The 27,317-nt window shown below is 42.7% G+C and overlaps 4 protein-coding genes across 4 annotated transcripts in view; 1 reads left to right on the forward strand and 3 right to left on the reverse strand.

Annotated features, from left to right (window-relative positions):
* The window catches only part of nck1b (NCK adaptor protein 1b), a 137,351-nt gene that overhangs the window by 53,198 nt on the left and 56,836 nt on the right, over nt 1-27,317 (reverse strand). The window lies entirely within an intron of this gene.
* On the reverse strand, nt 3,071-8,918 carry LOC138623802 (Golgi reassembly-stacking protein 1-like). Its single transcript, XM_069703526.1, has 9 exons — nt 8,703-8,918; nt 8,158-8,238; nt 6,756-6,959; nt 6,331-6,417; nt 6,013-6,143; nt 5,005-5,143; nt 4,816-4,918; nt 4,594-4,716; nt 3,071-4,193 (listed from the first exon to the last, which is right to left on the reverse strand). Exons 1-9 carry the CDS (start codon nt 8,766-8,768, stop codon nt 3,925-3,927), a joined length of 1,203 nt encoding a protein of 400 aa, XP_069559627.1. The 5' UTR covers nt 8,769-8,918; the 3' UTR covers nt 3,071-3,924.
* LOC138623804 (elastase-1-like) lies at nt 10,301-12,376 on the forward strand. The gene is made up of 8 exons (XM_069703529.1): nt 10,301-10,334; nt 10,436-10,530; nt 10,752-10,858; nt 10,988-11,116; nt 11,360-11,496; nt 11,585-11,730; nt 12,034-12,183; nt 12,295-12,376. Exons 1-8 carry the CDS (start codon nt 10,301-10,303, stop codon nt 12,310-12,312), a joined length of 816 nt encoding a protein of 271 aa, XP_069559630.1. The 3' UTR covers nt 12,313-12,376.
* csrnp1b (cysteine-serine-rich nuclear protein 1b) lies at nt 13,978-26,916 on the reverse strand. Its single transcript, XM_069703528.1, has 5 exons — nt 26,730-26,916; nt 19,937-20,129; nt 17,744-18,003; nt 17,355-17,651; nt 13,978-17,244 (listed from the first exon to the last, which is right to left on the reverse strand). Exons 2-5 carry the CDS (start codon nt 20,109-20,111, stop codon nt 16,246-16,248), a joined length of 1,731 nt encoding a protein of 576 aa, XP_069559629.1. The 5' UTR covers nt 20,112-20,129; nt 26,730-26,916; the 3' UTR covers nt 13,978-16,245.

Here is a 27,317-nt window from a genome sequence, read left to right on the forward strand (position 1 = left end):
ACCATGTCAGGGTCACGTTTTCAACCCGGGCGTGAAAAAGTGCACGTTCGGATGACCAGGGTCAAAGAAAGAGTTCATGTGACAAAGTACAGAGAGCAATAACGTCTGCTTTCGGGAGTACATCGGGCTCATTGAATGGACTGAAATATCTCGGCTATAACGGATCCATGCCCGGAGAGCCATGAACTCGAGCACAGATATTCATGGTTTCCAGAGGATGTATCCTGATCCCTCTGGTGATCTCGTGACTTTCTCTCTGAGGCTAACTTTGGCGAGTTTGGGTGAAATGCCGTGACGTGTATAAAACCGATGGCCATGACATTTGTTGGAGACATTCATCGTTCCTCTCAGGATGAATTGTAATCACTTCGGTCATGTCAGCTTATCATCTTGAGCCATCATCAAGTCAGAATTTAATTTCATTCAATACTTCGGTTTGTGACAGTCTCATCGGGTGAAGCGCCCCGTTATGTTGGGTACTGAATAGAAATGGTGATCACGCCAACCCACTAAACACAGATGGTGAACATGCCGTCATACCTGCTGTACACTCTTCGCACTTTCATTTTGAGCTGGTTGAATGCCGTTGTTAGCGTGGAGCTCACAGCGCCTCTCTGCCTAAATGTAGCCTCACTGAGACACGGAGCTGCTTAACTGTGAGCTTCTCGCCCTCACCACAAAACAACAGAACTGACATTTGTTCAAATGTTTGAAAAACTCAATTTCATGCTTTTCTGACAAGCAAAAGTCTTGTGTTCAAGAGGACTAATGTGCTTAATGACTATCCTGTACTCGGGGGCAAGGTAGAAGTAGTGAAGAAGACGAGGCGGATGGTATGGTCGGTAACGTTTCTTACTTTGACAGCTTCGACCACGGTTTTTCATCACTTCTCTTACCGACATTCAGTGGTGGTGAACAAGAGCTTTCCCTGTTCATAACTGTGTAGTTTCAGGTGCCCGAAATTGAACCAAAAACACAATTTTCACTTCCCCACTAACGGTCAATATCCCCACAGGACTATTTTATATTCCAAAGGGCTAAAGCACGTGTTGAACTGTAATTTAAGATTAAATCGATGGAAAACTGAACTATTTACTGCGTAAATCCGATCTCGTATCGGAAGCAAACATACAGCCAGCTGCTAATGACCACAACAGATGAAAACAACTTCCTAATGAATTCAGACCCCTCAGAGTGATAGTCCTCTTGCGTGATTGAATGTAATTATAGCCTGTACATTGGTGGTCTAACAAAGACAGGCCCTTACTGAGATTATTCCCGGGCTCTGGCGCGTATGCAAATACACCTCACAGCACTTCCAAATGTAGGCTCCATCTCACCGAGATATTTGTGATTAGGGTGGGAAGGCGATAAAAACAGACAGCGGAAGTCTGGGAGTGTGGTTGTGATTTGTGCCCACACAAAATGAACAGAAAAGGGGTCCGTTAGCGTTTCGTCTGACTTCTACATGCCATAAATATCTCTTTGAATTGCAACTTTTTAATGAAATGACAATCGCGTGCGACATAAGAGTCAACACTGCACATGAAAGCAACCAGAGGATAAAAGATGCATTTTTTTATGTGTGACCATTTTTCAACAATGTCCTCAGCCTTGTATCTACACCTTTTTCATCCTGTCCTTCCCTCCATGCCCCCCCCCCCTCTATTTTTCTCCGTAGTTGTTCCATTTCACAATTTGTCATGCTGCAACGATAGGCTGAGGCAACGGGCACTATGCTGGTGCCTGTGGGCCGAGCCTCTCGGGGGTTGAGATAGAGCAAAGCTGACATGTGGGTTCAGCTGCGTCACAGTGTCCTTTGAAACAGTCTTAGAAAAGGGAGAAAAGGAAGGCAAGACATGTTCCTCCAGAGGAGGCCCCCCCTCGATACTTCACCTCTCAGCTCCTCCTGGCTTTTTGCCTCGGGCACATCTTCTTAAAATAATGCTATCTTCACGTTGCAAACCCGGCAACGGAATGGCATATCCTCCCCCCCGAGAGCGAGTCAAAGAAACCACAAACGCCGTCCAACTCTGCACTGAAAAGGTCTTAATTTGACAAGCTTGAGGTTTTCATTCTTCTAAAATCTTATCACTGCTGATCTTAAACCCCACGATGCACGCAAAGCCACCGAGCCACTTCTTATTCATCTAAGAAATATAATCCTTCATGTAATATATGCACTCACAGCTGTGTCGGAGGAAAGCTTCCGTATGAACAGCACTCCACCACTCTGGTGGGAAAAAGACAAATCCATATCCCTCTCGACTTTCTTCCCCCACACAGTCTTTTCTTTCCCCTCATGCCCATCTCTTCCCCCCCCCCCCCCGCCCCCTTCAGCCGAGGAGTGGAGTGCCCTGGTAAATAATTGAGGCATATTCCCCTTCTGTTACTGTAGCTTCCCCGCTTAGTGGTTTAGTTTTTTTTTTTGTGCGCATTTTTTGCATATGACCATATTTGGTCATTCTGATATAGAATTAAAAATTCATGCAAAAAGAGACATTCAAAATATTTTGAATGCGCAAGGATTCTCGAGTATATGACAAAAAAAAACCCCCAAAAAACCTGAGTAATATAAGACTCTTCATTTTTTTTTTTTACATCAATATATATGTATCCTTAAACATTTGTCCCAAATTTGTTTTTCGTTTCCCCAACCCCGTCAGGTATAGTCGTACAAGTCCAATGCTGAATATATGGCATCTTTCCAGGTACCAAATATGCAGCACTGGATGATGCAAATGGTACAAATGATGAATCATCTCATTGAATCTGAGGGCCAACAGTGTTGTTAAATTTCCAAATCTAATGCCGCTTTTCTGCTGCGTCAAAGGAAATGAACCCCATCCATGAACTGCATTATTCCACAGAGGAGATGTGATTTTTTTTTTTTTTTGAAAAGGTTAAAAATAAACGCTTGACGACTCAACATAATTTTTCCACGCTGCAATGGCAGAAAAGCGCAGCTCTATGACGAGGTGTTTGCTGACACCTGCTGTCTCAAAGTTTAAACTCACTCCTCTGGAAATGACGTGTTGACGGCAACAGAAAACACTTATTATCTTTCGGCTTTTAGATTCAAAGCTCATTTATTTTTGTGAGCCGTCGGTCTTCTTTTCACCGGTTAAAATACACAAAATAGTTTGACTTTGCACTCTAAATATGCACAAAACCTAATAAAAAGAAAACAACTGGACTGCCGGGGGTTTATCTTGAGCTTTTTGTTTTTATAAATATTTGTGTATTTTGATCCTTCCATATAAACCATAAACAGAACTTAACACAATTACATATAAAGAGAGGTAACAGAGAGTTGAATCACACACAGCTCACTCATTTGCACCAATTAAAAGTCAAACTTACATATAAGAAAGAAAGAAGGATATTTCAAACAGGCCACAAAAGGCAAAAAGGCCCAAACGGTAAAAGCCTGAGATTAAAACATCTGAATGAGAAAATAAAAACACAAACTGTCAACTCGAGAATCTGAAAATTAAAACAACATGATGGATCTGAGTTTTACACGATTCAGAAGGTGATAATGATAACAGTGATACTTATTTTTTTTTTTACCTTTGGCTTCTTATGTCCAAACTAAGATGTTTTTCAGCAGCAACTCAACTAAGGCTTCATCTAGTTTGATGTTGAAACGTACCGTATAGCTACATTATGGGATACATTCATATTGCATTGACCATCTGTATTTCTAGTCTTAACAGTCAATATAATGTCTTTTTTTTTTTTTTTTTTAAATGTGCAATTCGACATACAGCAATGGCACTGGTATATAAAATAAAATTCTTGGAAAATAAAAATCCAGTGATATAACTTACAATCATAAGGGGAAGCTGTTCTGCATCGTGGTGCGCTGCTAAATCCTCTATTACGCAAGTTATCTTGAGAGTTACTCACTCTGCAGTCCTCTTAACCGTCTGCCGCGGCAGGCTCCGACATCTCTTCCTCGAAGAGATGGGCTGAACTCGAGGGCTCAGAATTAGTATCCTGCACCTCTGGGATGTTTGCGACGCTCGGGTTGTCTGCGGAGACCTCGAGGTGAGCAAAAGCCTCTTCAGCCTCCGCAGTGGGAGACGTGCTGCTGGTCAGGTCTGCACCACGACCCGGCTCAGTTTCCTGGACGTCTGGTTCTTCTTCTCTCTCTGGAGATGAAGGTCTTTGTTCAAATGATGAATTATCTGTTTAAAAAAAAAAAAAAAAAAAAAAAAAATCACGATGATACATTCATTTATGAAAATAAAATGATTTATTTTTGATTTTTGCATGAGATGACACAGGGCAGAAAGGTCTTGCTGCACCTGTGATGATGGTGACTGAGCTGCACCAGCAGTTAAAATACTTATCAACTCCTCAATAAGTGTTGCACTATTGAGTTTGAATTTAAAACTAAAACTCCTGACATGGTTTTTGATGAAAAATAATGTTTTCTATATTTGGCCGGATCAGTTATTTTACTGCGAGGCATGTCAACAATCGCTGGTTTTAACAGTGCTCATTTTGCTTTTTAAGCCGGATGACATTATAAACACTTAATTGCTCTGTTCAGTCGCACAATTTAATCCAGTGTGAAGCACTTACCCAACCTACACTGATCGCCTGAGTCATCGCCATAATTAGCCAACACAGAGCTGCGGCCCTCTTCCTTGGTGGAAATTACGTCTGACAAATGTGAAGTCGGCGCTTCGGGTGTGTTGGCAGTATCTGAGAATCGCACAGAAATAAAAGGGCATAATTCCGGGCAACAACGCGAGTGACAATATGTCAATTGGATGAACATGTATTCACACTGGATCTGTTCACCTCGGTCTGCAGCTCGATTTGAAGGAGAGGTGGCGCACAGATCCTGAACAACTCCTTCCATTTGATTCAGACCCGTTTCACTACGCTCAGCCGCCGAAGGCACCTGAGGAGGCAGAACGAGAGGCGAGGAAAAGTCTCCCCCAGAGAAGATGTAATAGACACACCACACAAAGCTGCGTTAACTTGTACCTCGGTGTGGTCAGCTGCAGCGCCCTCTTCAGTGCCGTCAGCGACCACCGACTGAAGGCCACTTTTATTCTGGGTGTCAATCTGAGCCGGACGAGTTGGGATCCTGTGCAAGTATCCGTAGCCGATACCACAGCCTAAGCTACAATGCAGCACAGAGGAGACATCGGCACTGACATAATGAGCAACGGCAGTGTGACGTCAATATAAACTGTAACCCTCTGACCCTCGAGCAGTTTCTGGGCAGTTTTCACTGTAGGCTCATTTTTTTTTCCCTGCAAGAGGGATTCGTACACCTCGACACCAACATGGCGAGAAGTAGGAAGAACTCAAACATGCTATAGTGAAAATGTTCATGAAAATTGCAAAAAAACAAAAACCAAAAAAAAGATGGAATCTATATATGCAACTGTTTTCCATGTGCCAACAAGTGTTACCAATATTAGAAGAAAAAAAAAGGGGAGTGGGATCCACATGCTGTATGTATATATATATATATATATATATATATATATTGAACATATATATCTTTACAGCTGTTTGTTCTTCGTCTGTCCGTCCTTCCTCCCTTGTGCTACAGCCTGCAGTTCAATCAAAAAATTTGCAGAATATCTGTGGCGTGATTGGCATCGAAGGCTTCATAGTTGTGCGGGGGCGTGCATAAATTTGTCTTTTTTTAGAGAATTTGGATCATGAAAATAGTTTATTTCTGGCAAATTTATTGATGATACATGGAGAATAAAGCTATTTTGATGAAATATCACTATTTCAGGCTTGGATTTGGTTACTTTTCCTGACGGAAGCATTCAGTTCAAATGATTAATTCGAGGACTGTCAGTAATTTGAAAACCTGACAAAAATTTTGGGTTTTTTTTTACAGTTTGTGGCTGACAAATGGTGTAATTTTGGTGTTTTTTCTTTTCTTTTTTATAATAAAACATGCCATTCAAGCCTGCTGTCGGGTTGTGGTGTTCAGAGGGTTAATAATTTGAATAATTAATAAATGCCAACCTTCCCTCTCCTCCCCATGCTCCATTGGGAGTCACCACTACCTCTCTGCACTGATCGGTCTGAGTGTTGTACACCAACAGCTTCAAGGGTTTCCCCTCGTTGGCTTCAATCAAAGAAAAGAAATCCTCTGACTGCAGGGGGTTACACACACACACACACACACACACACACACACACACACACACACACACACACACACACACACACACACACACACACACACACACACACACACACACGAGTTGTTTTTTTGATAATGTATGCTCTTTAGATTTACATTTCTTATTTGGAATAAAAGTAGAAGGCAGAAAATCTTACATCTTGTAACACCTGGTCAGCTCCGACTATAAAGTCATCGTGTGCATTAAGGCCGGCCAGCGCTGCGGGGGAATTTACCTCCACATCCTACAGAGAAAGAAGGTATTTTCCTTCAACATCACTGTCTGAATCCAACTGTACAATGACTTAAATTATATTTTAATAACACATCAACATTTGTAAAAAAAAATTTTTTTTTAAAAATGTTACTTTTAAAATAACTTTTTAAATTGTATTAACATACAAGAATTACATAATGAGAAAACGCTTGCTAATTTGGCACAGTAAGTCCAAAATAAAGGTGTAATCCCCCCCCCACACACACACACCTTTATCTGAACTTCATCTACCTTACAACACAAAAAGACGATGTGCAAACGAACACCTCACAGGACACCGAACAAAGAAAGGTAGACTTGACTTACCAGGACGTGCCACACGTTCTCATTGGCTCCTTCAAAGCTGCAGAAGCGGACGCTGGCGCCGAGCAAACCCTGACCGCCCCACATGTTACTGGGAGTCACCTCCAGTTCCCTCACCCGCTGTGTTTTCGAGTTGTACACTTCGAGTTTGACCGGTTTTTCCACGTTGGCCTTCAGGAGATCTTTCAGCAAGTCGCTTTCTTTATTCTGGAGGAAACAAGAGGGATACGGGCTATTCCAGCGGTGACACGGCAAACACGGCTTTCATGTAACGGAACACGAAATGAGATTATAGAAGCAGACTGTCCGGCCACTTTTTCTGCAGAGGTTATAATTCAAGCTGGATGTTTAGATTTCATTGCGGCAAAAGAAAAAAACTGCGTGTCATGTTGGGTTTGCAGTAAAACACGGGACAGAAACGCACAACGCAGAACAACAACGTTTTAAACACACCGAAAATCATATCGAAGCAAAACGCAAGTCAACACACTGCAGACTTACAGTACGCAGGCTAAATTTAGGTGGTGGAGGTTAAATCTTTGGTGTCATATTATACATGATTTTACAAAAATAACTGACAGCAATCAAAGCTATCAAACCTGCTTCTACAAAACAAAAAGATGTTGAAGATCTCGGATAAAAAAAATAAAATAAATGTAAATGATAATGAGACTCAGAGACTTTATCGTTGATGTTTTGACAACCGTAAAGCTTTATAAATACAGAGAACCGGTATTGAAAACCAAGAAGATGGTGATTCAGGACACTGAGTAAAGTATACAAATATTATTAAAATGCACGTTTTTAACACTTTGAAATTCATAGCTACACAGTCGTGTGTTTCTCATCGTTCAGTACCTCTTTTAATTGAAATGTATAAAAATTCTCAGTTAATCACTCTTGTTTTTATTTAAATCATCAACTCTGCCATTATCTCTTTGATCATATGACCCAGTGACTGATTTAACTGATTTTGCTACATTGGGAATCATTGTGTTTTCATTTTGTCCGAAAATCTTGCTTTAAATTCACCAATCCCATTCCTATTGGCAACGACAAAAACAAAACAAAAAAGACACTTAAACGCATCCATTCATACAGCAAACCACTCCTGACTTTAGCAGTGGTGAAAAGGCACCGAGTATATTTACTCAAGTACTGTGCTTGAGTACAAATTTCAGGTACTTGCACCTTACTTGAGTATTTCCCCATTTAATATTTTACTCCATTACATGTATCTGACAACTTTAGTTGACAGCTTTTGTGGGTAATACCTTCGTATTTTGACATATGAAGGTATTTTTCATGCAGTACTTGTAATAAGAGTATTTTTTAAATTGCTGTGTCTGTACTTTTACTTGGTGCGTCTAAATACTTCTTCAACTATTGGAAGGAGTCTACTCACGAGTCGGGTGTTTCCTATGGAGAGGATGAAGTCAAAGAAGGGCTCCAGACCAGCCGTCAGAGCAGGAGAGTCCTCTTGAACCTGTCGTGTGAAAAACAACAACAAAAAAAACAACAACACGTGAGATTTGTTTGAAGTGACACCACCGCCCCCTTGCGTCAACTCTGGGTACTACAGCGGTCACAATTTGGGACTTCTAATTGAGATGCATTCAACAGCAGAGGTGTTTCTCCCATAATTAATTAAACTTTATCATCTATACGAACTAGTATAACTTTGTACAGTGAACACTCAGCACTCATACGCGGTAATAAAGCTAAATGTCTTGGCTGAGAGCCAAATGCCACCTCATCATGGGCGGACACCGTTGAAGGCTTGACCGCGGGTTTACGAGTTACTACGCGTACAGAATAACCCGACAATCACCCGCAGACTCTTTAGTACGTAAATAAAAACGAGCGTTTCTGCTCGTGTCCGGAACAGTTGAACTAAAAAAAAAAAAAAAACCGAGCAGAAAGCGGTCTGGAGGGACGTTTATAACGTACCCCGTGGACGTGGTATCCGCTGTTCGTCCCCCCGTCCGACAAAAACGAGCTCTGCGGCAGCCCCATTTGCCTTCAGTGGTCAACGCTTTACACTTGGCACTGACTGAATGTCACTGAGGTGGAGCTGTGTTGGAGGTCATTACTGGGAGACGTACGGCGGCGGAGTCGAGCTAGCGCGGCTAGCGTCAAACAGCTGAGGCGGTTTGACAGCAGGCGCAGATGGGGCTAAGGCAAAGCTAATAAATAGAGAAGCCAGAAAAGTCGAGCGTTGAGCTTTTGACAGCTATCGCGGTGTTCGATTAGCCGTCCTTTTTCCGGGGTGGTCGAACGCCGTTGCTCAGCAACAGACACGCCGTTTCCAATAGGCCATTTTAAGCTTCCTGATCTCATTCATAAAAAAAAAAAACCCTGACATGGTTTATGATACGTTTGGATATTTAAAACAAACAACAACAAAAAATGATGTAGTTGTACGCACATTTGACAGTTTGTAGCTTTACACGGAGCATGTCTGGGGCAACCTTTGCTAAAAAAAAATAAATAAATAAATAAAATAATAATAATAATAATAATAATAATAATTAAAAAAAAATTCTAAATTTAGATTTGCTGAGTTTAGCTTCCATTTTATTGCAAGGTAACAGTGTAATTGATAATCAATTGCTTGCAGGTATACTAATAATCAATGGCCACCAAATGCTATATGATTTATTACGTTAGTTACACAGGGATAGCTTCCCATGTGGTTTATGTTAAGTTCAGCAATTACACATTTTTGTGAAAGGAAAGTATTCCTCATATTTCATTGATTTACAAAGATATCAGCCAATGTTTTGTCTAAAAAAAAAGAAAAAGAGGACTTTACATTCAGCTATATTAAGATATGTCGTTAACTTCGCACAGCACATTTCATGTCCGGATGCAGCCAAATCCTCACTAAAACAGGATTTAATGTATTTATATATATGTTATGAACAATTTAAAAGGAAATAACACCTCAGTATTTTTTCTACATGTGACGTGATTTTGTACTATAGGCTACTTGTGTATTTGTGTACATCGATCACACATCTATAGAATGTATTGCTGATTAAAGTCACATACAGTTCACAGGCTGTGAAACATTTTCTTCTTCACATTGGCTGTCGATACATTGAGGTAGTTATCTTTTGAAAAGACTTGACTCACACCTTTCACAGATGGTGTCGTTGACTTTGCTTCAATGTGACTGCACCCCATCGATGGACTGCACCTGTTACTTTCCCACCGTGATAAGAAATGTGTTTTTTTCAGCTTCAAAGTTCGCTGTAAACGTGTAAAAATGCAAATTTACCAACTATCTAACTACAACTACATATATTTGCATATTAGGGGCTTTATATTGTGGCTGAATACCACATAAAAACCACACACTTTTCCAATTTGCTCTCTATCCGTCAATACAGCTGGACAGTGTAGCTTCTATCTGAAATATTTCACACGGTTTGCTGATATTGGCCGGTAACTTAACGGCTGCCTGATATGGAAGACCTTTTGAAGGTCTTCAACCTGATATAAATAGTTGAACGTCTGCTGCATCTGGTCTTCAGAGCTCCAACATGATTTGGCTTGTGGCTTTTCTTTCCTGCATCGGTAAGCTTGCATTGAAATACTTCAACATGATTCAGGGATTTTCTTTGCAGATAAAAATTTTGTAAACATTAACACTGATTATGTTCATGTGTGTGCCAAAGGGCTGATTTGTGCCAAAGCACCTTTCAACCATTATGTGCACAATCAGAGGGTCATAGGAGGCCACAATGCTGCACCCAACACCTGGAAATGGCAGGTAAAAGCTCTAAGAACTACATTTTATAGAGTAATAGCATTTTTCCTCAATTAGAAAATGTGTCCGTGCTGTGAACATGAACATAATTACATTTGTTACGATAGTTTTCTGTACTGTACTGTAGTACTGAACTTCTAGTCCTCATCATACTGAATCATCTCTAAAACTACATCTAATCTGAGTCTTATCTAAATGTGTTTTTTGTCTTTGCTTTCTCTCAGGCTTCTCTGCAGTTTGATTCATATAATGATGGTTCATTCTACCACATCTGTGGAGGCTCCATCATTGATGGCTTCCACATAATGACTGCAGCTCACTGTATCCTCAGGTTTGGGCTCTGACCTGTGCTTGTTGTTTTCAGTGCCTCTCATTTGTACCGCTAAGTCTATTATAATGTCTTCAGGACTGGGTAAATGAATGTAACTAAAGAGGTGTGTTTTTTTTTTTCCCCTGTCAGCATGGACGCTAAAAAGTATCTTGTGGTGGTGGGTGAGTATAACCTGTTCGAGGATGACGGCAGTGAACAGCTCCTTCGTGTGGAAAAGATTGTTGTCCATCCTGCCTGGACTGGTGATCTTGGCAAAGGGTAAAGTGACAGCATGTCACACCACCTTTCATAAATTAGCCTCGAAGCTGGTAAAAAAAAAACACATTTTAATGACAATATGGGCTCTGGGAGATTCCCTACAATTAAATGGGAGCAGAACTGCTGTTTTTTCTCCTCCAAGTTAGTTCTACATGTGATCTCTGACCGAGGCTACCACAAATTAATTACAGCAAATAAGATGTTTCTAGAGATTACAGCTGCATGTTATTATATTTCTCTAAGAAATGATATTGCTCTCCTGAAACTGGCTGATTCCGTGTATGACAACGGTTACGTGGCAATCGCTGATCTTCCCTACCCTGACCAGATGTTGCCTCATGACTTCACCTGTTACATCACAGGCTGGGGATTAATGGACTGTAAGTACAGTAGCCTGCAAAATGTGCATGCGTACCTAATACGTATATTTAAGAAACATGTTCTTACACTTCCTCTTTACTGCGTCAGATTCAGGAAGCGTCCCCGCCATCCTTCAGGTGGCTCCCCTCAATGTGGTGGAGCACTCAGTCTGCTCTCAGTATGAATGGTGGGGCAGCCTGGCTCTGCGGACCATGGTGTGTGCCGGAGGGAATGGGTACACATCAGGCTGCCAGGTACAGCAAACACTTGTTCTCCACAGGTAGCATCTCTAAAGTAAGAAAAACAAGAAGAAAACACATTTTTAATGATAATAAATCTACACATCATGAGCATCAGTGTCTATCTTTTCAAAATTAATCTTTAAAATATTGTGCACTTTATAAATAAGGTTGTGAAGTCACTGATGATGTCAGTAGTGTTTTGTTGAGGCATCAAAGATCCTCATCCTGAGCAGCCATGTTAAGAATCTTTGTGACCCCTGGAGGTGATGCCCCCCTTGTCATTGCATGCTCTGCTCTCATTACTACCTGTCCCAGGGCGACTCTGGAGGCCCCCTGAGCTGCTTTATTGATGGAGCATGGAGGGTCCACGGTGTTGTCAGTTACGGTCCGGCTGGCATGTGCAACCAAGTGTCTAAACCCACTGTCTTCACCAGAGTGTCTTTCTTCCAAGACTGGATGTACCAAGTAAGAATCCTGAGACCTCCATGAGTGTGTTAGATTATTATGAGCCCAGAATTTGACAGATTAAGTATGAAAATGTCAAATTTGGATTTCCTGTTGTTTCTTTTCTTTCAGGTTATGCAGAGTTCTTAAATGGCGGGATTTGGTCTTCAAACTGTCAAATGGAACATTTGAAATAAAATTCTTGAGCATTTCATTCATTTCTATCTTGCATATTTACTTGCAGTTCTTAAATTAGCCGAAGGGTGGCGACAGTGCATCATGTTTTGACTTAACAAACTGATTCCCCTCGACATTGACGCATTTTAATTGGTGCTGCTGTACTTTCTCACAGTCACAGAAATGTATTTCTTGTTGAATGCATTTTGTGTTGGTGTACTTTTCTTACAAGTCTACACATGGGCCACAGTTCAAGGCTCACTGCTTGAATACCAACAAAGTGGTTACAATCCTGATCTCCTGACCTCCCAAGCTGCAGCTTCAGATGGTGGAAAATTCCTGAGGATGTTTTCAACCAAATACCAAAGGGACCGGACCTCCATCAAAGTAAAAAAAATAAAAGGCTTAAGTGACATGGAGGTAAATCTTTTTTGATGTAACTGGAATCCAGGAAAACCAGAGGATTCTGGCAGCATCTACTGAAAGACTGCGTCTTAACTAGAACCAAACTTTTTTAATTGCAGCCAAATGTGAGCTATATGCAGTCACAGACTCGACATTTCCTCCTTGTCTGGAATTTCTGGCCATATGTTTGTGGTGGTAGTCAGGAGATTACAGCATGACATCATATAAAAGTGTTTTTTTTCTCTTAACCATGGAGACCACGAACCACAAATAAATTCCAGTGGTTTGCGTGAAACAGAATGCCGTTTCATTACATCTATGGTGAAATATAGATTATCTTTGATAATAGGGAAATATATAATAGTTTGAAATGGTTAAAGCACAAAGCCTTTACAATGTTTTCAGGAAGAAAGCTAAAAAAAATTAAAAAATATAAAAAAATCGACAGTAGCTGCTGTATAACTGCTTCAGAATCTAGACTTCACGACTGCAGAAGAAGCTTATCATATATCTTATCTGACATATAACCAGTGGTGTAAAGTACCACAATTACTGAAGTACTGCACTTAATTTAAAGGTCAATGTGTTTTGTGTAGATTGATTTTGTTACTTTAAACTTGTACTCCAGTGAATTTTAGAGGCAAATGTTGCACACTTTACTCAACAGCTGAAAGCTGGAGTTACTAGTAAACTGGTTGGGTCCAGATTTTACACAAAAACATTTGACAATTTTATGGTAAATAGTCTGCGCTTATTTATCATTTTGAGACCTCTAAGGTGATAAATAATTGCAGACCATTTACGAAAACCATGTCAAATGTTTTTGTGTAAAATCTTATCTTGAACAGTGTGCCTCCCATTCATTCACACACACACACACACACGAGCTGCCATGCAACTCACTCGCTTGCCACAAGTTGGGGTTCAGTGACTTACCCAAGGATATTTAGGCATGTGGGTAGGAAGAAGCGGGGATCAAACCACCTACCTTATGGTTAGTGGGTAACACGCTCTACCATCTGAGCCGCAGCTGTCCACTACACAAAGACTTATTAGACTTTATGTCTCTGATATCGCTCCTGTGCCTTTACATTACAGGACTGTTTTGTGGGAGTATTTCTATTTTGTTGCACGGGTACTTTCATTGAATTATCTCCATCCTCCTTCCACCACTACATAGAGTTTACTTTAACAAATCAGCATAAGACAAAACAACAAAGTCAAGCATTTACAAAATGTTTTTTTTTTATTATTATTTGGAGGACAGGCTGTCAAAATGGCTTAGATGAAAGAAACTGTTTTTGAACAGCAGGTTAATGTGTGAATATGTAAAAAATAAAGCAGCTTTGTTTGCTCTGCAGGACCATTCAAGCAGAAATATGTACAACACAAAAGGCAAAAAGTAAGACACGTTCTTTGAAAACAAAATAAACTGTACTGTAATACATTACATTGTTAAACACTCACTGTTGCCATTTCTTCATGAGAGTCGATGTTTTATACAAGAGAAACAAATGTTTGCTTGCAAAAAAAAAAAAAATTGTGCCCTCTTAATGGCATAAGAACATATATCGGATGGATTTCAAAGTAATCAAAAAGGCAAAAAGCGAATAATACATTTCCGATGTGCGCGCGGCACTTTTCAAAGTATACAATTAATCAGAACAAGTTTTAACAAACAGGACCTGCATGCATAATTTCTAAAGGGTCCAGAAAGGCTGTTGAAACAGCTGTAGAAAGGGTGAGATATGTACATCAGCTCTCTAGTGTCCCTCAGCTCTTCACGCAGGTGACAGCACAATCACCTTCGAAAGGTCTTGTTCTATAATTAATGAGGCAACTCTTCAATTTTCAGAGTTTGTGTGTGCGATAAAAATTGTATAATATATGCAATTTTTATCCACAAAACCCTTTTACATGTGTAATTTATAACATAATGTAACCCAAGTCACAGACTTCCAAAAATTCAGAGTACAATCAAATCGATCTTTGCAATTTACTTTGTTTTAGTGGCATTATTTCTAAAATATCTAACCATAAGGCTGCCTTTGAAAAATACTTCAGAATGCTGGAGAGCAATAACCTTCATGAGTATACATTTCTCTATAATTCATATATTACAAAGGTTGTCCCAGATTGAAAATTACTCATTTCGCTTTCTTAATAAAATATTCAATTTGTCAGTGATTAGAATTCTTTTGTCATCCTACATAAATTAGTTACAAAATATTAGTGGAATTTTCTATGGTTATATAATAGGCAGCGATGCAATAGACCCACAATTTAGTTTCAGTGATTAGGGAGATTCCACAGTTTTCAGTCCCGAAGCTTAAATGGAAGCACTGTGCACACACCATCGGCAGGCATGGCTCCCCTGATAAGCAGGCACATCCAGTAAACTTTACAACAGCCCATTTTATTGCCAAAATGTCTTAAATTAAATAACTAATGAAATAATGACATAATAAGTTACCAAAGAAAATGTATAAGAGAATAGATATTAAATACTTTCTGATGGACTTGTAGTCCCATATCCCATAACAATGCCTAAATGTGATATGGAAAAAAAAAAAAAAAAAAAAAAAAAGGAAGGAAGATTGCACTTTCAGGTGAAAATATCAAACCACAGTGCTGCTTGAGTGAAAGTAGGCTTTATCTGAAATAAATAAAATAAAATCATGAAAGGAAATAATTTAAAACAAAACTGATAAAGACAATACAGCTACAGCTTTTAATGGTATGAGCGTTATTTTTAGTTACCCAGCTCATAAATAAGAGACTCCATAATTTAGCGTTGAACTGTTGAATCGATCCCATACGACCAAAACAATGCCTATTCATACATTACTATTTTCACAGATAAAGTGCAGATCGAGGAGCTTTTAGAGGGATTTCTTTTGTACCATGTTAAGACCCTTGGGAGAGATCTTGAGTAGAAAGAGTCCACTAGCTTCAGGATTTTGCACATGGAGGACCCCACCTGCTCAAGTCGTTCGGGTGCAAGCCCAAAAGCGAGGACACGAACAGGACTATGTTGCGATTGGACTCGGGTTTCATATGAAGGCCATCACAGCAATGGTCACCATACATTGCCTCCAAAAGCTAGAAAGCTAGAAAAAAAATCCCTGAGGTGCACATTCAGCTGTGTAGAGATTCCCAACCTGGCCCCGGTTAAGGTCGATTCCTGTTTAGCGTACGGTTGGTGGTCTTGGTTTGGTTAAAAGAGCTTTCTTAGGAATTGAGAGCCATCATTGGTTTCTATGGGCCTGATCAAATTCATCTGTGTTGTATCTTTTCACTTTTAACGCTAGCTGCCATCTCCCACAGCAATAATCCCAAACTGCTTTGCTAACATTTTGAAGGCAAGTCTGGAATTTGAACATTTATTAGGCAAGAGGGAAATCACAGCTTCCTCCAATACGTTGACATCTTATGTGCATTTTCAGTCCCCTCCTCAAAACCTCGGCTTTTCTCGCACTGTCCACAGATTTTCACGTTATGTCAAACTTTCACAGACTCCATCACAGACAACTTCATGGCTTCCTCCAACAGCTGATTGTCTGTAAATGTGGCGGGGGGTTCTGGGACGGACTCTGAAAGGCCGATCAGTGACTCCAGAAGGCAGGTGCCGGGATCACTAGCTGCAGGGAAACTGGGGTAACTAGGCAACTGAAACTGAAAAAAATTGTCCATGTGCTCGTACTCCTTGAGGGAGTTGTAGAGCGAGCTTGGCCCCAAACAGGGGAAGCCGTCGAAGAACTCCAGGTCTGACTCGGAGGAGAGGCTCAGGTCCATGTTGTAGCTTGCCGAGCGGTCGATGGTGGGAGAGGGCGTGTGTGGCACACTGCTGCCGTTGAACAGGGCGTTTCCCTGGTTGGCGTTCTCGTCCAAAAGTTCTGAAATGGCTGTTGCTCGATTGTCTGTGTGATCGCCCGCAGAGTCCAACAGTGCAGCGTCTATGTTGTCGTTCTCGTCAGCGAAGTCCACCATGCTAAAGCTACGAAACGCCTCCGTGGATGGCGGCTGTTGTTCATGCTGCTGACCTGGACAACCAGCGTCCTTACCGTTCCTCTCGCCACCGTCCCTGCTGCTTCTCGAGCAGTTCTCCGTGTCGTTGAAACACAGTATGCGGCTCAGGCCCTTCTCGTCGACGTCCAGCTGGGTGCGATGTTCACACGTGCTCTCGCCTGCCTCCGAGTCCTCACTCTGACCCGAAGAGTCTGATAAGTCCGTCATGTCGCTGCTGCAGCTGTTCTCTGCAGCTGCTGCCAGTTCTGAGCTGAAGGGGAAGGAGGGCACTGCTGGTAGGGGGGTGGCACCTGTTGTGTTCTCCTCCTCCTCCTCTGTGCTCGACTGCTCCTCCAGTCTCTTCTCCAGCTCCAGCTTCATGATAGTGTGGATGTAATGCGTCTGTACCCTGGTGGAGTTGAACTCGATGCGACCTTCTGTGTTCCCGCAGCCGTCCTTGGTGCAGCCACACGGGAAAGAGGAATGATCCATCTACAGGAAGAGGCAGGAAGTAGTTAAATCTCTTGTCTCGTTTGTGTAACAGACACTCCGAGTTTCATTGTGCATGAGGAGGAAGTTTTAGGGATTTTCTCAGCTCTTACCTGACATTTGATGCCAGCCAGGCTGCAGCTGCACGTCTCGGGCTCACAGAAGCCCTGGCAGTCACATCCACAGTTCTCCCTGGAGATTCTCAGCTCGTGCAGCTGCCTCTTCTCCTCCTTGTCGATCTTCTTCACACCGGCTGTTTTGAGCAGTGCATAGCGCTGCTTGGATGGGTAAGGCTGGAGGAAAGAGCCCTCGTCCAGGTTGGCCCGACTGATGTCGATGTCCTGGTCTGGGATGTCTTCCACCGTCAGCCGCTCCGCCTCCTCGTTCTCCTGGGTTCCATTCTTAGTCAGCTGAAGTGAACAAAGGATCCAAGTTTAATTGTTGGATAAGAGAACGACTTTTATAGAGTTTATCGTACACATTTCTTTGTAAGCTTCCTCACCTTCAGTTTGAGAGCTTCCAGTTTCTCTTCCCTTAGTCTGTTGAGGAGTTTTTCCCGGCGTAGGAGCCGCTGCTCCACAGCAAACTCCGCAAGCGTGTACGTGCGGAGTGCACTGTGGCGCTGCATCATGCCCAGAGTACATCCTCCTCGACTGGGAACGCTTGTGAAGCCCTGGCACCGAGGGAAGAAGAACACCGTCACCTGGTCAAACGTCACATTGCCCCGTCGTGCTCTCTTGGATTTCTTAAGGATGGATGTTGCTGTTGATGAAAAAGAGGCAGGATTAGAATACATCTTGTTTAAATCAGAGAGGTGTTTTCAAAGAGAGAGGGGATTGGTGCATTCTTTTGTGCCACTAGATGGCATAATGTCCCACCACTTGAATTCTTGAGGTGTGTGCAAATGCTGCTGAACAGACTGTAAAAGGACACCTCTCTGATTCATTGCTAGAGCCTTATCATGTACCCAATTAAAAGACACTGCCAACAGGAGTCCAACACACTTACATCTTGTAAAGTGAAACCTAAACTACCCAGAATCCATTTAGCTTTGTTTCTTGTCCTACTGAGCGACAAAAAAAAACACCCAGCCCAGGAATTTCCCTTTGGTGGCCAACACAGTGGAGGAAGTGGAACAGCCAGGATCACAAACACTTGAGGCTTCCAGATGGGGGTGGAGGGCGGACGTGCAGCTCTCAGGACGGGAATAAAAAACCTGCCCACCCTGGTCTCTCTGCTAGCTGACAATCCCTTCAAATGTCTCAGTAACTGACAGGAGTCAAAGGTCATCCCTCTGGTAAAAAGATTCAGGACCCACAGCAACGAGCCAGCGTTCAATACCCAGACAAGTGCAATAAAACCATATGGGAATCAAAATGGAACCATATGTAGGAACAAGCCCAACAAGTATTCAAGCTTTATTATAAATTCCATTTCCTCTGCCCAGGAATATTCAACTTAACTTTTAAAACTCCCTTAAAGACAAACTTTTTCCTCTGCTTGAGCCATTCTTTCTTCTTTTTATGTGTGTGCACAGAATAGGATGATAACCCACAACCCACATGTGTTGGGCACTACCTTTATAATGTGGTGGGGAACTCCTTGTAAATTCCCATTCGCTCTCAGCCATGGTGCTTTCTAGTGGCACACCCTGAACAACTTGGCCTCCAAAGTCACAGAAATCAAACGGGAAAAATTGGTGTGCTTGGTGTGATAATTGGAGTTCAAAGGAAAAATAAAAAGTAGACCTTTACCTCAACATAGGTACCCGGCAAACAATAGCCTCACTATATTGTCTAATCTGCTAGGGGGTAATTCAGATGAAACAAAGTGCCAGGTTCTGCTTCACATCCATCAAATCCAGTCAGGCTTATAACAAGCACAGGAGACAAATGACACCTTCTCTGCTGCCTCTAAATGAGATGGCTTTGCTTGATGTTTTTCCCCTTTTTTTGCTGCACAATGGCAAACAACTTTCTGTCCAACACAAACACAGGATTATAAATGATCCAATCAAACTGCTCTTCTACCTTCTTTTCTTGATTGTCCTACCGCCCCTCTTTTTTTTTGTATCCCTTCACCCAGCCTCTTTCAGCACCTGTGCTGGGTGCATGCCCGGGCTTCAGACAAGGCTCTGTGTGTTCCCAGCCTTTGGCAACCTGCCATGCTTCTCTTCCTGGCTCCCAGCCCCACCGTTCTGGAAACCTCACAACTGTTTGCCCTTCTCCTATACACCACAATCCCTCTGCAAACCCGGGCCAGTCCCCTAAACCCCAGCACCCAGGTCCAGACAGAAACACCCAAAGCTGTTCGACCCACATCTCTACCACATCTCTTAAAAAAAAAAAAAAAAAAAAAAAAAAAAAAAAAAAAGGTGAGGCTCTAAGTCTCCAAGGCTCTGGGAGGAAGGTGGAGACGGGGCCAAGGTGAGCAGGCACTGTATAATACGATTAGCCATTTTGCAGCTTTAGGGCATTAAATCAAAAGAGGTATTCATTGCAGAAGTCTGAAATCATTTCTGTGAAATGTTTCATGAGCTGCCAGCTGCCTAAATTCCTTAACCTCTCCCCCATTTTTATGGGATGGTTATCAGAGCTTTAGCGGATGTTAGAGACAAGGTGAAAGAATGCATTAAAAGAGCATGTACCATCAGCTCTATTTTTTTGATTTATTTTCGCTGCAAGAGGACACTCACTGTTGAAATTTGTTGCTGGGGAGCTAGGATTGCTGGGAGTGGAATCCAGGGTGTCTGAGTAGACGCTCTCCCCCTCCGAGTCCCAGCCTGAGCAGGCAGAGGAGAGGGAAGAGGGTGAGGAGTAGCATGGGTCCTCATCCACCTCCTCAAACTTCCTCTTGAGAAGCCCACTCATGGCGTTAGTGTGAAAAATCTGCAGGAAGGAGAAGAGAGAGAAGGTTATTAGCAAATTACTCACACTTAATTTACTTTAAATGGACTCCGGCTTTATCTTATGAACCAAATAAATCAACAGCTGTCTGTTGTACGGAAGCTTTTGTACTTTTGTACACCACAGGATTTTTACAGTCGTCAGTACAAGTGAGTCCTGTGCTCGGCCATGTGAGACTGTGTGCAGCCCAGTCTGGTGCTGCACTCAGCTGAGAGTGCGAGTTAGCTATGGCACAGGAAACAATCAATCAGTCCTATTCGCCTAAGTCAACAATTACTGGACCCTTCACCCTCTTCCAAATCCCATCAGCTCAGCAAATACATTGATTAGAGAAAAGATGGAACAAAGGTGACCCAATCATCTCGCCATAGGCATTTCATTTCAATCATTCTTCTCAAGCAGCCTTCACAATCAAATATGCAGGCCACTTGTCCTGATGAATATGTTCACATGCAGCTCATGGTATATACGTGCAAAGAAACAGAGTCAATATGTTTCTTATTATGCAACTCCTGCATTTTTTCAGAGCTCTCATGTGAGCAGCTGTTGGTTCAGCAATGAAAACAATCAATCCTTTGAGAGACAGGCAAATAAAAAAGATGATCACCGGTTAAACCGCTCAAGAAAAGAGAATGCCATTTAGCTTCTAATTTGTAAATATATTGCCCAATATCTGTGAAACCTCTTCCATGTAGGAGCATTCTGGATGAGTTACATTTTTATTTGAGTCAATAAATAACACTCAAATCTCCAGAAAAAAAAAAAGAAAGACCAGAAACTACTGACTTGAAAAATGTAAACGTTCCACCCGAAGGAAGGTTACTGCTTGTGTGTTTTATGGTTATGGGATATAAATGTGTCACGCAGCTCTAACAAACAACAGACGATCTTCTTCACAACTTCTGGGAAGTGCAAGGTGACGGCGGCTGCGAGACAGGACAGCTCATCATCACAGTCTGGGCCTGAGCTCCTGCCCCCTTGAACAAGGAGGGACTCAACGGTGGAGGGAGGAAAGAGGTGAGGGGAGAGGGAAGACATGACTGGGCTCTACTCCAGCGCAGACACTCCCTACGATGATGTGGAATGGGAGAGGAGCTTTTTACTTTACCCATAAAGACATCATCTCACCATCGAACTGTTTACAGTCTTCAAAATCGCAACCAAATCACTTGCAGCTGCTGTGAGCATGTTGTGTATCCACTTCAGTTTTTGGTTTATTTTAAGCTGTGTTTGCTCAAATTATTTCTTTGTAACACTTGTAATTTTGTTAAAAAAAAAAAAAAGTCAAAGTCAAAGGTAATTTTTGAACTGTTCCTGCCTCTGTCAGCTTGATAGATAGGGATCTTTATGTTTGCATCAAGTTGCATTTAAGTCCTACCCATGTCCGTTATCAGACAGATCATGGCTCAGACACAGACACCCAGCTGTCCTGCCAACAAACTAAATTGTCTCCAGCACCTCCTTAGCAGACACCTGTACGTGCCAAAGGCAGGATACGCCACAAATCCTCCAATGACTTTAGAGGAACTTGAACTCTGTGAATGACCTGCATGCCAGGCTTGTCTTATCAGGATGTTATGCAAGTGTCAGCATTTGAGGAACAGAAAAAAACCCACCAAAGTGAGTATGCAAGGAGGGGGTCAATTTCCACATGCAACAGGGAGAAATTATGCAAAACCAGTCCACCTTTTGACAAGGATAAAGGCGAAGTCAGATTCAAGGGCAAGAGGTTGACACCTTTGTGCAGGCAGTGGGGGCAGCTTTGCAGCTGTACAGGGGGATATTGTTATTGCTGCAGTCAGATATTGTTGTCCCCAATGCAGGTATGATGAATGAATCACCTTGCAATAGGTCAAGCTGGCTCACACTGTCTCTGCAACAAACACAAAGCTTCCTCCTCACAGGGCCTCGGTGTGTTTTACATCACAGAACAAGTGAAAAAAGAAGCCACTGCATTCCAATGCTTTAACTTACTTGAGCACAAAATAGTCTCCAAGTGGCTTTCACAGCCCCTAATATGATCACATCGTGGGGATTTGCCTTGAAACAATTTAGAAACACCTGGGCGCAGCATCTGTTGCTTATGTGTTCACTTATCAGAGGACATGTGTGTTCTGAACGCACCACACATTATCGCTGTGCGGGAAAAGAGGAGCACACAAGGGCTCACCTTACATTTTTGCCATCATTCCCACCCCTATTCCCTGCAAAAAATGAAAACAAAGCTGTGAGGCATCCTCAAGGGAGTGCAGAGCGCCAGCTAAGCAAAGTCTTTTTAATTAAAAGCTGCAGTGAGGCAGAAGGGGGAGGAGAGGGAGTGAGGTGGGGAGGGGGAGAGAGGTGGGGAAGTGGAGGGAGGGAGGGATGGGGGATGCGGGGGGCAGTGGTGTCAGAACTGGGTCATTGTCTCTTGACTGCAGTCTACCTGACACATTGATTTGTTAATCCTGTTCAACGGGCAGAAACAATGGAGAGAGGTTAATCCTGGCAAGGGGACAGCTTGTAGTCAATCTGGAGCTTCTCAGCCTGCTCAGCCGCTGCACCCACAGAACAAGGCCAAGGGAGCACACCGCCGGAGCCGATGGAACAAGGGACCAGGGGTAAAAAGACAACATCGTGCAATGACTCATTTGCAAATGGGGAGGGAGAGGGGGGGGGGAGAGAACAAAGATAAAAGAGAGGAATTCAGAGCCGTCTCCTCAAGAAAAGCAGTGCCTGTGAATGTCTGCTCTAAATGGAGAATGGATGTGATCGGACAGCCAGAGCCAGAGAGGGAGCACAGCATGTTTTCAGCACGCACTAAATTATGCATCACTGTCATTCCATCAACCGCACACAGGCAGGCAGATAAAGGACGCATCCAGTGAGGTGCTCCCCAGCCAGTTGTCACAGAGTTGGGAAGATAAATCTCTGGCGAGGAGATTTGTCACCAGAAGCACTACACAGCTCAAGTCCGATGCATAACTATGTCAGTCGAATAAGATTATCCTGATACATGCAGCTACAGGCTATTCATATGACTTCAGAATACCAATTTATTTGTATTTCATCTGCAGACAGCTTCTCAAGTCCTTATTAAGGAGCCTTAAAAAAATTTTAACAGGGGAGAACAGGATGTAAAACAAAACTGTGACAGTTACTTTCACAAAGATGCAATAATAAGTCTAATACTACAACACTGTGCAACTTCTTCACTCAAGGCAACTGTTAAATAAAAAATAGAGGATTGTAAAGTAGGAAAATCCCCACTTTAAACTCTAGTCATCCTAATTTATTTATTCTATAGGAAATATAATCAGAAGCATAAAAATCAAGAAAACTAGAAGAATTTGAACTTGGGGAAAAAAAAAAAAAAAAAAAAATTTCAAAGCCATCCCTGGATGTGCAGAAGCATCCACTAACAGCCTGTTTAAACTCCCCCTGTCTGCCCTGCAGCCCAACAGGACAAGTTACAGTTGACTTTGCCCCCTTGCACTACCCGTGCAGCCGATAACAGTGTGGGTGGGAGTGACAAGTCGCACTAATCTCCCCCAGCCCAGAGCATTTACATGGCACACTGACAACCTTGTGCAGTGTCTGAATGACTGACTATGAGTGCTCATAAAATGTGATAATGATAAGCCTGGGAGTCTTCCTGTGTGTGGAACCGTGTCTGGGCAGGCCGGCCCCTCCAGGCTTCAAGGTATTGCATCTCTCACTTCCCCCTCAGTCACTGAGAAGACAGAGGTAATTGATTGGAACCATCAAGGTGAATTTGGGCTGGAATCCAGCTCCGGCACAGCTGGCGGAAAGACTGGCTCATTTCTTAAACTCAGCTGTTAGTCCGAAGCGCTCCACCTGCTGGAACAATGCGGGCAGAGCTCCTTGCTTTCTCCTCTATGAGCCTGTTGTTCTCACTGAAGCCCAGAGCTTGCTGTGACTTGTGCCACAGAAACATTCTGTTCCTCCGCTTCGACCCGTGCACAGGCCGAGTCCAAAAAGGAGAGGTAGTGGGAAGAAGGAGGGAGGATTGTACAAAACAAATAAATAATGTCATGTCTCCAAGCCACAGGAATTCCACTCTGGCAGCGCTGCTCCCGCTGTAATACTGGGAGAAGAACACAGGCTCTATCTAACCCAGATGTGTTTTCTACTGCTAACCACTGGAAAGTCCTCCTCCCATAAGGCACTGGAGCGAGCTACCTTCCCCAGCTACACCTGACAGGGTATTAGCTTGCACGTGGACCTCACATGCCCTCAGCTGTCATTAATCTCTTATGCAGGCCAAACCTGAATAGTGGTGACTGCACAAGACTGTGCGCTCTGACTGATTTGGGTTAGTTTACTCCCACTTCAAGCCACAGAGAAAGCTAAAAACTGATTTTCTTTTTTCGAAAATGTGTAGTAGTCACTATGCAAGATGAGATCAATGAAGCAAACACATTTTTTTTTTTCTCTCTGAAACTGTGCAGGGTGTCAAACACCACATTTTTGAAAAATCTCTTTTGCATAACAGCCTGCAAGCAGAAAACATGTCGCTCTGGATGTGTGTGTGTGTGTGTGTGTGTGTGTGTGTGTGTGTGTGTGTGTGTGTGTGTGTGTGTGTGTGTGGGAAGGGAGGAGGGGTTCAGGGGTCCCGCTCCAGTCGGGGACACTTGCTGTATGGAATGCTGGGAGAGGACAAAGCAGATGGGAGCTCTCTGCTGCTGTGTTGGAGACTGTCAGCAGGCCCTCCGTTACCCCCACCTCCTCCCCCCCGCTCCCTCTAGTCTCCAGGCACAAAAGCGTGGGGCCATCCTGCATGACCAAAATGAAACAGGCACAGACAACCTTGTCTGAACCCAGCATGCTGCTGCTGCTGCAGCGGCGGCTGCTGCTGTTGCTGCTGCTGCCTCTCCCAGCTGGGCAGACAGATACTAAAAGTGTGTATAAGCTTCCTGAGGTTGTGAAACATACACTGCAGTGCACAGGAAGTGGCCATCCAGATTATCTATGCCGGGTCTGACAGCTGCAGGCACCACAAGGTTAGCTGAATACAGGATCACATGATGGAGACGAGCGAGTTGGGAGGTATGGACGGCATTTGTCGTGGTTGAAATTCCTTCAAATGTTGCGGAGAGCTTTTGTTGCCTTTATGTCATCTAGATTACATGACAAGGCAGCAAACTGGTCAGTTATATTCTCAAAAGGGATCAGGGTGTAAAATGTGGGCTAAAATAGATGAAGATGTTACACAAGTGGCGATAAAGAATATATTTTTTTTTAAACATCCGAGCATTCCTGGGAAACGTATGCCACATTATATGCACAGCACCAAACAAAGGATCATTCAGCTCCGTGTAGCCTAATTCCAGAAAACATGATTCCAAAAATGATCCGGGTGAGGTCGCGCTAGAGACGATTAAACCGATTCAGTCGCTTTATCCAACACAGATACACTCCAGCTCCAGAATAATAATGATATTTAAAGCCTCATGCAACATTGTCACACGTGTAAAATGCATTATAAAACAGCTTCTGGTGAGAAGAACAAAAGCCTAAATTTAAAAAAAAAAAAAAAAAAAAAAAGCAACATCACTCGCTGCTCTTCTAGAAATTAAATCAACACAAACTTTAGCTGCTTATGTATCAAAAATGACCGGATATGACAAGAAAGTAGCCACATGAAAGCTGCTTCTTCAAACAATGAAGGAGGTCAACATTCCTAATCCGCACATGGCACACAGCCGGTAAACTGTTACCTGCACGAGGTAAATTCTTTGAATAAATACATAAAAAAAAAATAAAAAAAAATCAATCGATCAAAAATCAATTATTAAATGTGGCCGAACATGCGCGACGCGAGGCTAGCCGGCGCTCTCTCCCCGTTGACCCGATCATCCCTCCTGATTAACGCTAATTCTAATGACAGCAGCCCCTGTCAGCTGTGCGCTCAGATGTAGTGCCTTCAGGAGTCGCTCGAGTTACAAGAGGCGCACCAGCACCGCTGAGGTGAACAAGACCAACTCCACACGGGCTCCATACACAAAGCCGACCTCATCAACAGTTCACACAAACCAATCCACAACACAAAAACATACCGTAATGTCAAGGAGAAAAAAACAAAAAAAACCCAACAAAAAAAAAACCATCCTGACGTGAGCCGGGAAGTTACCGAGAGGCTGAATACTAGTGAATAGTGATCGATACGTTAATCAATGAGTGAATGAAGGGGGATTGTTGGAATCTCGCCTAAATCGACAGATTAGCCCGTTTTATTATATTTATCAGTCACCGATGACCTGCGTGTGAACTCAGCAGTTCGTTAAAAGTCACTTCGACAAGCGGACTGTCGCGTCTGATGACAATCAAGCGTCAAGTTAAACGAACGCGAATGAATGTAAAGTGTTTCAAAAGCAACCCAGCGGATCAAACCCTTTCAGATGAACCCATCACAGCGTTTCTGACACCAGCGGGTTATTTAAAAAAAAAAAAAATGACTCCCGACAAAACGAGAAACAACATTCAAAGTATGTGGCTTCCCTCTTCCACTGAGGTTAAACACATCAACATTACGGTGCTCAATAACCCTGCGGCGAACTCCCAGATGCCGTTTGTACTCACCACCAATTCAAGTCTCCGATCACCATTAAGTGACAAAATAGCGCTGGATAAACAGTCGACGGGAGAGCGGTGTCAGTAATCCAAATGGCACGAATAAATACAGCGCTGATCCCCGCTATTTGCACACAGCTCTCCGTGCTATTGTCTGCGTCTCGGTGCCGTACGGGGCTCCGCACCAGCTGAAGCGCTTCCCTTGTCTGTAGCAGACTGCCGAGAAGCGCAGCCTTTTTCGTCAGTGGAAAACTCCCTCCTGGCGTCTGGTCTGACGCAGGCGGTGACACAGGGAGGCTGCCCACGCTGCTTCCTGCCTCTCCTCCTATGTTACTGTACTCATAGCCTACAACCTGAGTGAGAAAATACGTGAGGACATGAATTAACATTAGAATACAAATAATGCGTCATGTAATTAATTAGATAGACAGATAGACAGACAGACAGACAGACAGATAGCCAGACAGATAGATAGATAGAGGCAGCCTTCTATTCATATTTAAAAAGCTAGAATCAGAACATCTTAGCATTTTTTTTTGTTTTGTTCCATTAGAATGACTTATAACAACTGATCAATTATCAGAATAGTCTGGTGAT

This window comes from Brachyistius frenatus, unplaced genomic scaffold (assembly GCF_029030835.1).
Source record: "Brachyistius frenatus isolate BFR_SWC_R1_liver_20210118 unplaced genomic scaffold, ASM2903083v1 Contig_47, whole genome shotgun sequence".
Lineage (NCBI taxonomy): Eukaryota > Metazoa > Chordata > Actinopteri > Embiotocidae > Brachyistius > Brachyistius frenatus.

Excerpts from the sequence above, each read along its gene's own strand:
- LOC138623802 (XM_069703526.1), bottom strand. The coding sequence starts at position 8,768 with ATGGGGCTGCCGCAGAGCTCGTTTTTGTCGGACGGGGGGACGAACAGC. Across the intron at positions 8,239-8,702 it reads GCGGATACCACGTCCACGGG|GTTCAAGAGGACTCTCCTGC; the intron begins GTACGTTATAAA and ends TTCACACGACAG. Across the intron at positions 4,717-4,815 it reads AAATCGAGCTGCAGACCGAG|ATACTGCCAACACACCCGAA; the intron begins GTGAACAGATCC and ends TGCGATTCTCAG.
- LOC138623804 (XM_069703529.1), top strand. The coding sequence starts at position 10,301 with ATGATTTGGCTTGTGGCTTTTCTTTCCTGCATCG. Across the intron at positions 11,497-11,584 it reads AGGCTGGGGATTAATGGACT|ATTCAGGAAGCGTCCCCGCC; the intron begins GTAAGTACAGTA and ends TTACTGCGTCAG. Across the intron at positions 11,731-12,033 it reads GGTACACATCAGGCTGCCAG|GGCGACTCTGGAGGCCCCCT; the intron begins GTACAGCAAACA and ends TACCTGTCCCAG.
- csrnp1b (XM_069703528.1), bottom strand. The coding sequence starts at position 20,111 with ATGAGTGGGCTTCTCAAGAGGAAGTTTGAGGAGGTGGATGAGGACCCA. Across the intron at positions 18,004-19,936 it reads CCCAGCAACAAATTTCAACA|CAACATCCATCCTTAAGAAA; the intron begins GTGAGTGTCCTC and ends TTTCATCAACAG. Across the intron at positions 17,245-17,354 it reads TGGCTGGCATCAAATGTCAG|ATGGATCATTCCTCTTTCCC; the intron begins GTAAGAGCTGAG and ends CTCTTCCTGTAG.